General features: G+C 42.1%; 2 protein-coding genes across 2 annotated transcripts; both read left to right on the top strand.

Annotated features, from left to right (window-relative positions):
* Nucleotides 1-271: 271 nt before the first annotated feature.
* hhatla (hedgehog acyltransferase like, a) lies at nt 272-7,144 on the top strand. The gene is made up of 12 exons (XM_076295712.1): nt 272-406; nt 1,597-1,734; nt 2,812-2,879; nt 3,022-3,135; nt 4,085-4,279; nt 4,473-4,682; nt 5,057-5,228; nt 5,352-5,496; nt 5,597-5,632; nt 5,864-6,065; nt 6,197-6,338; nt 6,666-7,144. The coding sequence occupies exons 2-12, from the start codon at nt 1,629-1,631 to the stop codon at nt 6,791-6,793; spliced, it is 1,518 nt and encodes a 505-aa protein (XP_076151827.1). The 5' UTR covers nt 272-406; nt 1,597-1,628; the 3' UTR covers nt 6,794-7,144.
* A 1,847-nt stretch (nt 7,145-8,991) lies between these two features.
* On the top strand, nt 8,992-12,666 carry klhl40a (kelch-like family member 40a). Its single transcript, XM_076295711.1, has 6 exons — nt 8,992-10,159; nt 10,548-10,708; nt 10,855-10,962; nt 11,195-11,380; nt 11,555-11,704; nt 11,991-12,666. The coding sequence occupies exons 1-6, from the start codon at nt 9,059-9,061 to the stop codon at nt 12,100-12,102; spliced, it is 1,818 nt and encodes a 605-aa protein (XP_076151826.1). The 5' UTR covers nt 8,992-9,058; the 3' UTR covers nt 12,103-12,666.
* The last annotated feature ends 466 nt before the right edge of the window (nt 12,667-13,132 follow it).

Below are 13,132 nucleotides of genomic sequence, written 5' to 3'. Positions count from 1 at the left end.
TGCAATTTTTAGTATGGATTCTTTTGCCTTGGTTGTAGTGATGTTTTTTTTTACAAGAAGGAGAATTGAACAAAGTACAAGGCTATTTGACGTTTTATAGGCTATGCATTGTGCAGTTACCGCCATGCCTGCCTGCGTATGTTTGACAGACAGACATGGAGCCACCCCTCTGCGGTGCCGGTGTAAAATATAAATATATCTCGGTCCCCCCACCCCTCCTGCAGAGTTCGCAACATCCTCACTGGCCGCTGCTGGCTTCTACCGAGTGCACCATCGGCACTGTAAAAACTGGACGGATGTATTAGGAAAAGCCCATATTAAACCCCCTTTTCTTTTCTTTTTAATTATTTGGGGGGTCAATATCAGATCTCCAGGTGTCTGACTGCCAGTGAGAAGCGGACGGAAGGTCAGTATTTAACAAGTGCACCATTTAAACACTTTAGCCTGCGATTAAACATTTTCCCAGCAGCTCCGAGTGTGTGGGCGTTTAGTGCACCGCAGCATCATTTACATCACAGTTATTGGTAGCCTATGCACTTTCTCGACACACATATTTGGCTATATAAGAAAATTACATATTAGTAATTCAGTTGTTGTGATCTTATTTCAACACAGTTGAATAATTGTAGCCTCTCGACATAAGCGCATTAACCAGCTAATTATGTTATGCATGCGTTCATGGAGATTTACTTTTCATTTAATTAATTTAATATTATCCTAGTTTTTTTTCGTTAGGCTACTTTGTTTTTAGATTGCGTTAATTTGTATAGGGCTACTTTAAACTATTCCCTGATGCGTCTCGAGATCACATAGCGCTGCAGCTGCCGTACCGTGGCGGAGCAACTGCTCATACTAAAATAGGAAGAGGCAGTATCGCACAGCTGACGGTGCTGTTTCGGAGGAGCTGTGAAAGGAGGCACTCCCATTTAAGTAACTGACTTTCCTCGGGCCCCCTATCTTCAGAGGATTACCTGTCAAATGCCAATCTTGATAAACAGGCACTAAAAAACCCATTTACAGAACTTGCTCAATTGACAGTTGCAGGCTTAGTGATATTTTCCCTTCCTTGTCATGTATTTCATTGTAAGCTACTTCTGCTTTGCTGTTCTGGCAAGATGAATGGACATTTCTAGATTTCCATGCAGACCAAAAATCACTTGAAAATCATATTGCTGGGCTCTCCCAGAAGGCTATCCAAAGCAATGTGTTGTTAATGGGGTTTTAATGAGATATGTCTTGCCTGTGCAATTTGATATACAAAGTATAGACAGGTGCATAGACAGGACAAGAAATATAGTGCATAGTAATTGGTTTACAGAAGAGACATAGGCTATGAGACAGGCTTTAGTATATTGTGATGTGATGTAATTTGGACCATATTTCAGTTTTTATGTGAAAATTTGAATCCAATTCTCCTAAGCAGATTTCATTGATCATGTTTTAATCGTTGCCCTCCCTTCATCTCCACCAACTGAATGGAATGTGTTGTTTGATAGGCCACAAAACAATCAATGAAACTTGCTGCCTCTCTTAATAGTTTAGCATTGGATGTGTTACACAACAGCTACTGATTTGTCGCCTATGTTGTAAAACTAGAGTCCTGTGTGTTTGGTGCTAAAAGTCTGACCATGGGGATCAAGTCTGCTCTCCCGAAGTATGAGCTGTACTGCTACACGGCCGTGCTGGGCCTGGCCCTGACCTGGGCAGCCAGCTGGATCATAGAGGCCTCTGATGGTGAGTAGCTCTGTTGTGAGGAAGGTTTTAAACTTTCTTTTGAAATTGTGGAAAATATGGCAAAACAATCAGAAAAAGGCTTTATTTGTAGATGCAGATGCAGCATACATTGCATAAAGGGATATAAAGATATGAGAGTCATACATTTATCTCTGTAAGAGAATCACCAAAGTAAGACATCCATGGAAAAAGTCCCTCTGGATGCACTAAATTTGCCACTCTATTAGGGGTACAGTAATCTTATCTGCTCAGTGAAAAATGTAATTAATGCTGTCCTATTTGTTCTGGAGGAAAAACTCTAGTTCACTAATGATTGTAATTTTACCTGCAAAAGTTATTCTGAGGGGGAAATATGTCAAGCTTTATTTTGATAGATGCTCACAAATATAATATTATATTACACTTCTAAGATCACGTCTGAGTCAACACTGCAGAGATGAAGTGAACAGAAGTACTTCATGTAGGAACTGTCATTGGAGGACCCCCCCTCCCAATGTCACATCTGAAGTCAGTGTCTGTTGTGGCTGTGAACTGAATTACATACAGTATGTTAATACTAATGATTGGCTTCATTCTGACTCAGTCAGTAGTACAACATTGGTCTCCCCTCCTCTAAATGTCTACACTGATATGCCCCTCTGCGCTGACACAGCTCACGTCGCATCTAATCAAGCTCCACAGTCTGTCCCTGACCTGACCCTCCCAATCTAATATCCCCAGGTGATTATTAATTCAATCAAGAACTGCCACAGAGATAGGTCTACTGGCGAGCAGTTAGCTGTATCACATCGTGGGGAAGGTGCAGTTGGTGTCTGGACCTGCTGTGGTCCGTGAATCCCATTGTTACTGATTATGTAACACATTTTTTTTTTCATTGCAAAAGACCAAACAATGGTATAATCCAAAAATAGATTATGGTTTGGGGATTATGGTGGAAAGAACAGACAGCATTGCCTGGTGAAATGTCGGTTATGCAATTATGCAATGCTAGCATCAGCTCAGTAGAGTTTCCACCGATTGTAGCGTAAGTCTGACTATTACAACTGAAACACAACATATATCTTTCTTTACTTGCAGAGAATGTGGGCAGAAAGGTGTTTAAAAGCAGTGTGAAGCCAGGATGGAGTTATTTTGGCAGGAAAATGGTAATCAAAATGACCTGAAACAGGTGTATCACTGTGGAAGCCAGCAACGCATTTCAGAACGGTTTTTGTCACACATATTCTGGTGTGATTTATTTAGGGTGTAGGATTCATAAAAGCCTCATTGTACTTTGTTGTTTTCAAGGATGTGGCTGATTTTGAATGGGTGATGTGGTTCACAACATTCCGCAATCACATCCTCTTCGCCCTTTCTGGTCATGTGATCTTTGCCAAGATTTGCTCCATGATCTCCCCTAAGGTGGGTGTGACTAAACATCTTTGTTCATGTGCATCAGCATGGGTTACTGATAGCAATGATGTGTGACTAGATGATTTCGGGGTTTTAACTGGTTAAAGATGCAGTTCACTATTCATTTTTGGTTTTATGAAAGGTTGTGGATGTTTGAACTCAACAACCAATGAAATTACATCCCTTCCCTCCATGCCCCTGCAGCACAGTGTGGATGGGCTGGGCTTGTTTATGGCTTGCTCTAAACCACTGGGTTTATTTCACATTTATAGAGCCAAGACAGACTGCCTTTAAACACAGCAATATATATTTTTTTTTACCACAAACACTATGCAGACTTCTAGAGGAATTAGCTGAATTTGGTAAAACATGACATGGGATTAAAGTCATGGATAGCTCTTTTGATTGGGATCAGTAGGCTATTCATGACTAGCATAGATCAGCACCACAAAATTGATTACAGTATTTGTTATCATCAACTGAATATCAGTAATGTTTATAACATGTACATTTTTGCTCTGTTTCCTGCATTCACTGAAGATTGGCTTTAAGCCAGGCCAGGTAACAGAAATGTAGTTATGTCAACGCATATTCATCTTATTTTTATGATTCATTTATTTATTGTGCATTTCCACATTTGCAGTTCTGATTTAATTTCATCTGTGGTGTTCATTCATTAGACCTTCTGTAACCACCTTCTCATATGTAGATTTCTATCATTAATTATTAGTTTGTGACAATTAAATACTGCATGTTAACATGATAATAATGACCAGAATTTCATTGGGCCACTTCTAACAAGTTTATCAAATAGGATCCTAGTTGATTAAAAAATACGCTTTTTGAATAATCTGGAGTCTCCAGAATGCACACAGTCTCCTGGAGAAGTATAGAGCTTTTCTTGAATGAACAGTGCTTGAGTTGAGAGCAGTGGTAACATATCTGGTGGTACCCATAGGACAGGGGTATGATGTACATGGTGTACGGCCTCTTTGCCATCCTGATCAGCATGGGCTGGTCCTTCATCACACTCATCCTGGCCCACTGCATCATGCTCTACTCCGTGGCCCTCGTGAAGAGGAAGTGGATCTGCTTCGTGGCAGGTCTCTGCAGTCTAGCCACTATCAAGATGGAGCCCTACGGGTCCTGGCAGGTAGGTGTCTGTTGAGAGATTGTAAAGTCATACCCCTACCTTTTACCCATAATGACAGACATAGGTTCTCACTTTGATCACACTCAATGTGATCTTTCTTTGCTAATGAGGAGACTCTGTCCATGTTCTTTTTTTTCTGAAGTTCATGAGGATATATTTTGTTTTGTGTCCATGTACTACTCAACTCTCACAGGCTGGCTTTGTGACTGGATCCTTTGAGCTGCAGGACATTCTCTTCTATGGGGGCTGTGGGTTCTCCATCATGCGTTGTATGAGTTTTGCACTGGAGAACTGTGAGAAGAAGGATGGCAACTACACCTTCGTAGAACTACTCAAGTACAACTTCTACCTCCCTTTCTTCTACTTTGGACCTGTAATGACATTTGATCAATTCCATTTTCAGGTAATGAATATTTCACCGCTCACTCTCAAGTTTCTTTAGACTTATGTCAACATCAGTTAAGATCAGTCATATATAATTCACCCTCCACTATTATATTCAAAAGTTGGTCTGTCTGTTTCAGCATCTCAAGGTACATTTTAGTTCTAGAGGAATGCATTTGTATAGAATAATATAGTTTCTAAAATTTGGCATGCATACTCACAACCTATTAAATACGTTACCCATGCAAATGCCCATGAGTATTACAAACAAGGTGGAGCTCATTGTATTCAGAAGATATTGGAAAGAGTGTACTTGAAGGCTGCATTTCATTTGTGATATCACGAAAGTACTAAGTGTAGTGTTGACATGGTTGTGCTGTTAAACATACACAGGCCAACAACCCCAACCTAACTCGCAAGGACAGAGAGATGTGGGACATCACCATTAAAGCTCTTGTTCACCTGGGTGCTATTCTGATGGTGGACGTCTTCTTCCATTTCCTCTACATTTTGACAATCCCGGCGGACATGAAACTGGTGAAACAGCTCTCCGACTGTTCTCTTGGTTTGTGCACACCATACACATTCCTAACCCACCAATATCAGATGTCTGTGTGTTTTGTAAGGAATGATCACAGATAGTATATGTAATGAAGTCTCTCTGTTTTGCCAATCTTTTCCTTACCAGCTGGTTTGGCTTACTCCAACCTGGTGTACGACTGGGTGAAAGCAGCCGTCATGTTTGGTGTTATCAACACTGTGGCTAGACTGGACCATCTCGACCCACCTCAGCCACCTAAATGTATTACTATGCTCTATGTTTTTGCTGAAACGTAAGTATCTTTGTTTGTGTGGACACTAGGTATGCCACATACATGAAATAAAGCAGAGTAAACGTGTGATAAAAATGTTTTTCCTGTCTTTCCGTATTAGGTATTTTGACAGGGGAATCAACGACTGGCTTTGCAAGTGAGTATTGGGAAACATCATATACATCATTAACACCTCTGTCTAGATTACAGTATGCAAGTTTTCCCTTACTTTGGTACTAGTTGGGCAGCCACTGATAAATGGAACACTGGTAAAATAATATTGTCAATTAAAGGTAAATGTGTCATCCTAAGAGGTGAATTTCCAAAAACAGAAGAGTGCTGTTTGCTGAGTCTGATTGGATCCTTTCTCTCTAAACACCCTGAACAGATATGTGTATGACTACATTGGGAAAGACCACGATGGGATTTTCAGGGAGCTTGTTGCTACCATTTGCACATTCATCATCACAACTTTGTGGCTGGGTCCTTGTGAGCTTGTGTACATCTGGTCCTTTTTCAACTGCTTCGGTCTGAACTTCGAGTTGTGGGTTGCTAAACTCTGCTCACTGCCACCTTTCTCAACAATTGAGGTAAAAACATTGAGAAAGCACAGATCCTTTTTAATGAACACATGTGGAAATAGTTATCTGCTTCTGCGAGAGGAGATAAAAGCTATAATGTCGTGGTTGTAAATATCATCATCTCTTCAATGTTTCCACAGGGGCTTTTGTCTGAAGCCATGTCACGCAGAATCAGGAGTGTATTCAACGCACTGAACTTCTGGCAAATCATCCTTTACAACATCCTTGCCCTGAACAGCCTGGACTTCGCCAAGCTTGTTGCTAAGCGACTGGTTGTGAAAGGTAACAAAGAGTTTGGAGTTTGGTGGATGAATGTGAATTAGAAAACCATGTACACTTTTCCTCTTCTACTATATGGACCAGTAGGCTTATTTAAATGTATCTTTGCAACAAAAGCATGCACAGAAATATAAACAGGTTAACATAATCATGGAAATAAGATACTTAAATTATGTGAAAGAAGTGGGAGGAAGGGGAGGAAGAGAATACAAAGGGAGAGTGAGACAGAAATGAAAAGCTCTTAGCATAGCCAGCGTGACATCCATCCGGACATTTGAGAGTGCAGGGATTGTGGTGAGAGTACAGTCATGCTCTTTGTTCCCACTGCAGGCTTTCCACTGTCCACTCTGGCCGTGCTGTTTGTGACCTACTGTGGTGTACAGCTGGTGAAGGAGCGAGAGAGGCAGCAGGCCCTGCAGGAGGAGCAAGAGGCTGTGGAGAAACCCAAGATTGAGTAAAAAAGACAGTGGACTGACCAGTCGAGGCCAGTTTGAGCTGTGCCTCACGTATCTCGCTCTCTCCTGTCTGTGTGAGCCTACATACCAAGACCGAGCCGCTCCATCGCCCAAGCCACCACCGTGCTGCACAAATCTGTTGCTGTTTGTCTGGAAGAAGGTGTCGCATCATGTTGAACTGTGAATGGCCCTCAAGTGCACTTGCTGTAGATAAACATCACCTCTCCTTGGACTGAAACATGATCACACAAGCACAACATGTACACATCCAAATGCCTACATACACACATTCACACACATATACTTTTAACATTAATATGAAAGCCTTGCCAAATATTTTATGCAGATAAGTTATAATAATATATTGTATAATATATTAAAATTATAATATATACAACTGTATGGCTGTGTGTGTTGGTTTTTAGTTTTAAACATGCTAATTTAATGACTCCACAATACTGTAGCAAGCGTAAACTGTGTAAATTGTAAATATGTTTGCTTCAATACCTAAGGCAAGATTGACGATTGATGGATTTCTCAAATGGCATTAAAATTTAATTTATTAAAATGATCAGACAAAGGGTAAAAGGGTTAATTATGCATTAGCTTGACAGTTGCTCTCCAACTGCCATATAGTGGATCCAGTCATCTCCCTTGCCATACCTGAATGTCTGTATCTATTAATATGATAGAGTGCCTGTACTCAACAGCAGGGGAGAGTGCAGCTAATCTGCTGGGAATATCTGTAAAGCACAAGAATGGGATGATATCCAATTTAAGCCCCCCTTTGCTCAGCTGCTTATAGGTATGGAAGTCACACTGCTATTCAACATGGATACCCATGACAGGTGATCAACACACAAAGATAATACCAATACTATTTTAAACTGAATTAAATGAAAGTTGGTTAATTTGTTGATTGTATGTTAATGATATAATAAAAGTTAATAATCATATCACAACTACCTTATAAATCCAGTTTATCAGCAATACCAGTAATCTTTTCCGCACAAGTCAGACCCACAGTTTTAACTTGTGATACAGTGTGAAGGGAATGTCCTGGCGTGTCGCTAAAATAGGGCAGTGTGCTCATATCCCAAGTCACACTGTCACACACACATACACACACACACTTGCTTTTAACCCACCATCATTTCCCCCCTGTGCGGGTAGATTAACTCTGACATTTGACATCACTCAGGCAGGCTCCAGTGCTCTGCGTGGTAAAGAAGCGTGGGCTAAGAGGCCCTCATTAGAGTGGGCCCTGTGGGGGGATATTCTGGTGATATGGGTCAGCCACTCAGCCTGCTAACCTCGAGACTTGGCCGGTATCAGCTCAGTGGCAGAGATTAAAACACTCCTGCTCAGATCAGATGGCTGCCAGGCCAGCCTACTCTCTGACCCACACACTGACTCTGGCTGTCAGATTCTCTGAGGGTGCAGGTTGCTGTCATTGTAGGGCTATTTAATGATATGAAGTTCTAGATTTCCTTGAGTCATATAACTGATATTCATTTTATTTTTTCATTTTGCATATTGAATTACAATGCCAAAGACTGGGTATATGCCTTACAAATACTTCAAGTCATCATACACAACATGGCACATTTCAAAATACCTTCCAGCTGAGACCACAAGGGGGCCCCAGTTGTCTTGATGACAGAAGACATTCAAACCATTTCCACTACACGTCTCTTAATGTGTTCTTTATCTAATGAATCTCAGGAGCATATATCTGACTCAGAGATGTAAGACTGACACAAGACCCATTTCCTATTGGTTAGTCCACAGTGATACATGCACACCAACCTTACTCAAAGGGCCGGGCCTGAAGACCTGATACTCCCTGTGGACATGCGCCTCAGCTGGTCAGCTCTAGACTGCGTAAAGATGGAGGATGGGCAGCTCAAGTTACAGCCTCTCCAAAATGGACTCCTAGTAGTTTTGTGAGTAGGACTCTATAAATAAATACAGGCTAGTGGGTTAGCTGATTGCCAGAGACAGCTGAAGAGTGCATTCACTCTGACACATTCTGGCATGGTCTGTGCAGTTGGTCTCTCTCTTTTTTTCTCTCTCTCACTCCCTCATTTGCTATCACTCCCTCTTTCCCTCCCCCTTTCTCTCTCTCTCTCTCTCTCTCTCTCTCTTTCTTTCTCCTTTCCTCTGCCATTTTCTGAGTTGAGCTGTTAAGTCTGTTCTGCTGTGGGAAGTGACCAGGACACTCTCCTGTTCAAGCGTACGCTCACAGTGCCAGAAGTCTGTACCAACATGGCGGTGGCGGGAGTGGACCCGGTGGAGCAGCCACGCATGTACCAGCAGACCCTGTTGCAGGATGGCCTCTGCGACCTGTTGGAGAACGACAAGTTTGTGGACTGTGTGCTGAAAGTCAAGAATCAGGAGTTCCGCTGTCATCGGCTGGTGCTGGCCGCCAGTAGCCCCTACTTTAAGGCCATGTTCCTGTCCAACCTGGAGGAGAGCAAGAAAAGGGAGATTGTCTTGAAGGACGTGGACCCCAGTGTCATGGGCATGGTGTTGAGGTACCTCTACACATCTGATATCAATCTGACGGAGCAAAACGTTCAGGATATCTTCATGGTGGCCAACATGTACCAGATCCCCTCCATCTTCAGCGTTTGTGTGTCCTACCTTCAGAGCAAGTTGGTGCTAAGTAACTGCTTGGCAATCTTCAGACTAGGGCTTCTACTGGACTGTCCACGTTTAGCCTCTGATGCCCGGGATTTCATCTGTGAGCGTTACGATCTGATTGTGCGAGACCAGGACTTCCACCAGCTGGGCCCAGGCGAGTTGGCGGCCATCATCACCTGCGACTCGCTCAATGTGGAGAAGGAGGAGGTGGTCTTTGAGTCTCTTATGGACTGGGTGAGCTACGACAAGCAGGAGAGGCTGAAAGACCTGCCTGACCTCCTGCACTGTGTGCGCTTCCGGCTGATGTCGGAGGACTATTTCACCAATAAAGTGGAGGGACACAAACTGATCAAGCCCAACACGGAGCTCAAAAAACAGCTTCAGCTCATCAGGGATGCTCAAAGAGGAATATTCCCGAAGCCTATGAAGTCGGAGAAGGGACAGGAAGATGAAGAAGAGGAAGAGGATGGTTTACTCCCTGGGATTTTAAATGACAACCTGCGCTTCGGCATGTTCCTGACAGAGCTCATTCTGATGGTCAGTGACACTGGGACGATAGCGTACGACCCGGTGGGAAATATATGTTACGTCGCATCCACATCTACTGAGGTCCCAAAGAATCACTCCAGCCTGGTGACCAAAGAGAACCAGATTTTTGTGGCAGGGGGTCTTTTCATCGATAAGCAAGACAAGGAGGAGGCCTTGACGTCCTACTTCCTGCAGGTGAGAAAGCTTTCAGATTCAGAGTGGCTTTCAAATTCTGACAAATTCTGTCTGTTTTAGGGTTTAAATAAAAATGTCTCAAACAAAAGAATGTATCATACAATGACAAATCAAGACTTGAAGAATGTATTATACAGCGACAAGTCATTCAAGACGTAAATAATGAAAATGGGTGTAGGCCGATAGACAGATAAACAGACAGACAGAAAAATAGAGAAGACAGACATTATATTGCTTTTGATATCCAGCTATGTCCTAAGCCAGCTGAAAGCTGTCTCTGTAGTACCTCAGCTGAATATCAACAACATGAGTGGTTACATGAGAAAAGAACCTTTGGTAATAACAATGTTTGGTAATTGCTCAGACTTGTTTTTGTTCTGTGACTCAGTTTGACCCGGTGAGTCGTGACTGGCTGGGGATGCCCTCCATCCCTGACGCCCGCTGCCTGTTTGGCCTAGCAGAGGCCGAGAACTCCATCTTTGTTGTGGGAGGAAAAGAGCTGAAGGAGGGAGAACATGCTCTGGACTCTGTCCTGATCTACGACCGTCAGTGAGTAAAGAGCTGTCCTGATCTGAACTGTCCTGATCATCCCGACTCACATACTTGAACATTCCATTGTGAATCCATATTTATTTTACATCATCAGTTTGTGTGCTATAAGCTTTATTGGAGTATTTTGTTTTTCTTTTGTGCAGATCTTTCAAGTGGGGAGAGTCGGATCCTCTTCCCTACACAGTGTATGCTCATGGAACGGTGTCGCACAACGGAATGGTCTATGTCATTGGGGGCAAGTCTGAGAGCAAGTAAGTGTCCTTAGAACGGCCCTGGATTCAACAATTAGGGATGAATATGGAAACATTAAAAAAGATCACATAACAGCTAGGATTTAGAGATGGGATCTTGACAAATATTCTGATATTGTGTCAACTGTGTAAGTACACAACATATCAAAAGAGCACAAGTGGGGTTCACTTACAGGCTTTGGAAAAGGAACTCTTTGCATCAATTCATAATTTTCTTCATCATTTATGACAGGAAGTGTTTGAAACGGGTCTCTGTATATGACCCGACGAAGTTTGAGTGGAAGGAGCTGGCCCCAATGAAGACCCCTCGTTCTCTGTTCGGCGCCGCTGTGCACAACGACAAGATCTATGTAGTGACTGGTGTTACTGATGACGGCTTGACCAGTAGCGTTGAGGTCTACGACATCGCCACTAACAAGTCAGTGACAATCCCTTGTGTCAATAATAAAAAAAAAAAACACAACATAAGGAAGGGAAATTTCTAAAATGCTAAAATGTGTAGTAAGAATGAATCTGTTGTCCCAGAATGGTAAATAAGCACTGCTCCACTTGTTCTCAGGTGGTAAATAAGCACTGCTCCACTTGTTCTCAGGTGGTCGGAGGGCGTAGAGTTCCCGCAGGAGAGGAGCTCCCTCAACCTCACCACCCTGGGCGGCGCACTCTACGCTGTGGGCGGTTTTGCCATGATGCCCAGCGAGGACAGCGAGAAGCTCGCTCCCACTGAGATGTACGACATCTGGAGGTGAGTGACTTAATTTTCCTTCTGAGAGTCATTCTAAAATACATACACACATAAACACGGAGGAGCTATAACAGATGAGGTTAAACAGGTTTAAACATAAACATGTAGTTCGCAAGCAAATCATCAAAGGTAATTCAATGTGTATACATCAATTTGGATTAGGCATGTTGACACTATAGCAGAATTCAAACTGAACGGCAACTCCTTGAATCAGTTATCCAAAATGTTAAGTGTGGAGAGCTAATGGACTGTTGATGTAACCGTGGTAACCTTTCGCCTCTGGCAGGTTTGATGAGGAGGAGAGGTGCTGGAACGGCATGCTGAGGGAGATCAAATACGCTGAGGGCGCCACGATTCTTGGGGTGCGACTCAACGTTCTGCGTCTTGACAAGCTGTGATCACCATGCCGTTGACTTCAGGGTGGTTGCAACATGTCAGGAACACAAAAGCAGTAATGGAGCGCGCAGGAGAGTCCACAGTCACAAGAGGCTGTGGAAATTTGGGCATTATATTGTGCCATGGCTTGAGTGATAAAATGGCTTCCTAAATGTGCTCATCCACTTGTTTTAAACACATAACACTGGGGCAACATTTTGTTTCATGGGGCTGCTTAAATGATTCGTGAAACTAAAGGTTTGGAATATGAACCTGCAGAAAGCATGATCTTCATGCTGGAGCTCCCTGTTAATGTTGTTCCCAGGTGACAGGTTCTCTGTTGAAAATCATCTAATTTCTGCTACACAAACAAAATTGAAATTTGTGAAGGGAAATTACTTTTCATATGTATTTTCAAAACAATAAAAATGTGTATGTGTGTATGAGTGGGTCTTTGCTATTTGCTTACTAAGTGATATGAATATTTGGATATTGTGAAAATTAATATGTTGTGATTCTTAATTACTGTAAGTACACATTTTACTACCATGACAAAATTGCATTAAATATGACAAGACCATATTTTAAAAAAACATCTTGTGTGTGTGTGTTTCTTCTTCACTGTTTACTCTTGATGTGCCAGCACATCATATGTATGACTGACCAGCAATGCAGCACTCCAAGCCTGATTCAAATCATGACGGAAAGCCTATAAACGCTACACCAGTAATACTACTACTACTACTTCTACTACTACTACTACACACACACAGATACACATAAACACAAAGTAAACAGGGAAAATTATACATAATGAGAAAGATCATATTTAATTTGCATCTATGAAATAGTGGGAAGAACACTTATTTCAAAATTACATGGTATATTTTGTAATACAGTATACTTCTATTTTTCCTCTCTTGAACATATAGTTTACAAATGAACACACATATGCCAGAATATATCGACCAATATTATTAGCACCTCTAGACATTACACACGTGGTGTTTCCAAACTCTGACACTTCTGTTAATATAACAAATTAACCACTTA

Source organism: Alosa pseudoharengus, unplaced genomic scaffold (assembly GCF_046254945.1).
Source record: "Alosa pseudoharengus isolate Yale_2024_CS ecotype anadromous, Long Island Sound unplaced genomic scaffold, YU_APseudo_1.1 YU_APseudo_1.1_scf_2, whole genome shotgun sequence".
NCBI lineage: Eukaryota > Metazoa > Chordata > Actinopteri > Clupeiformes > Clupeidae > Alosa > Alosa pseudoharengus.
This window is presented reverse-complemented; position numbering and strand designations above follow the sequence as displayed.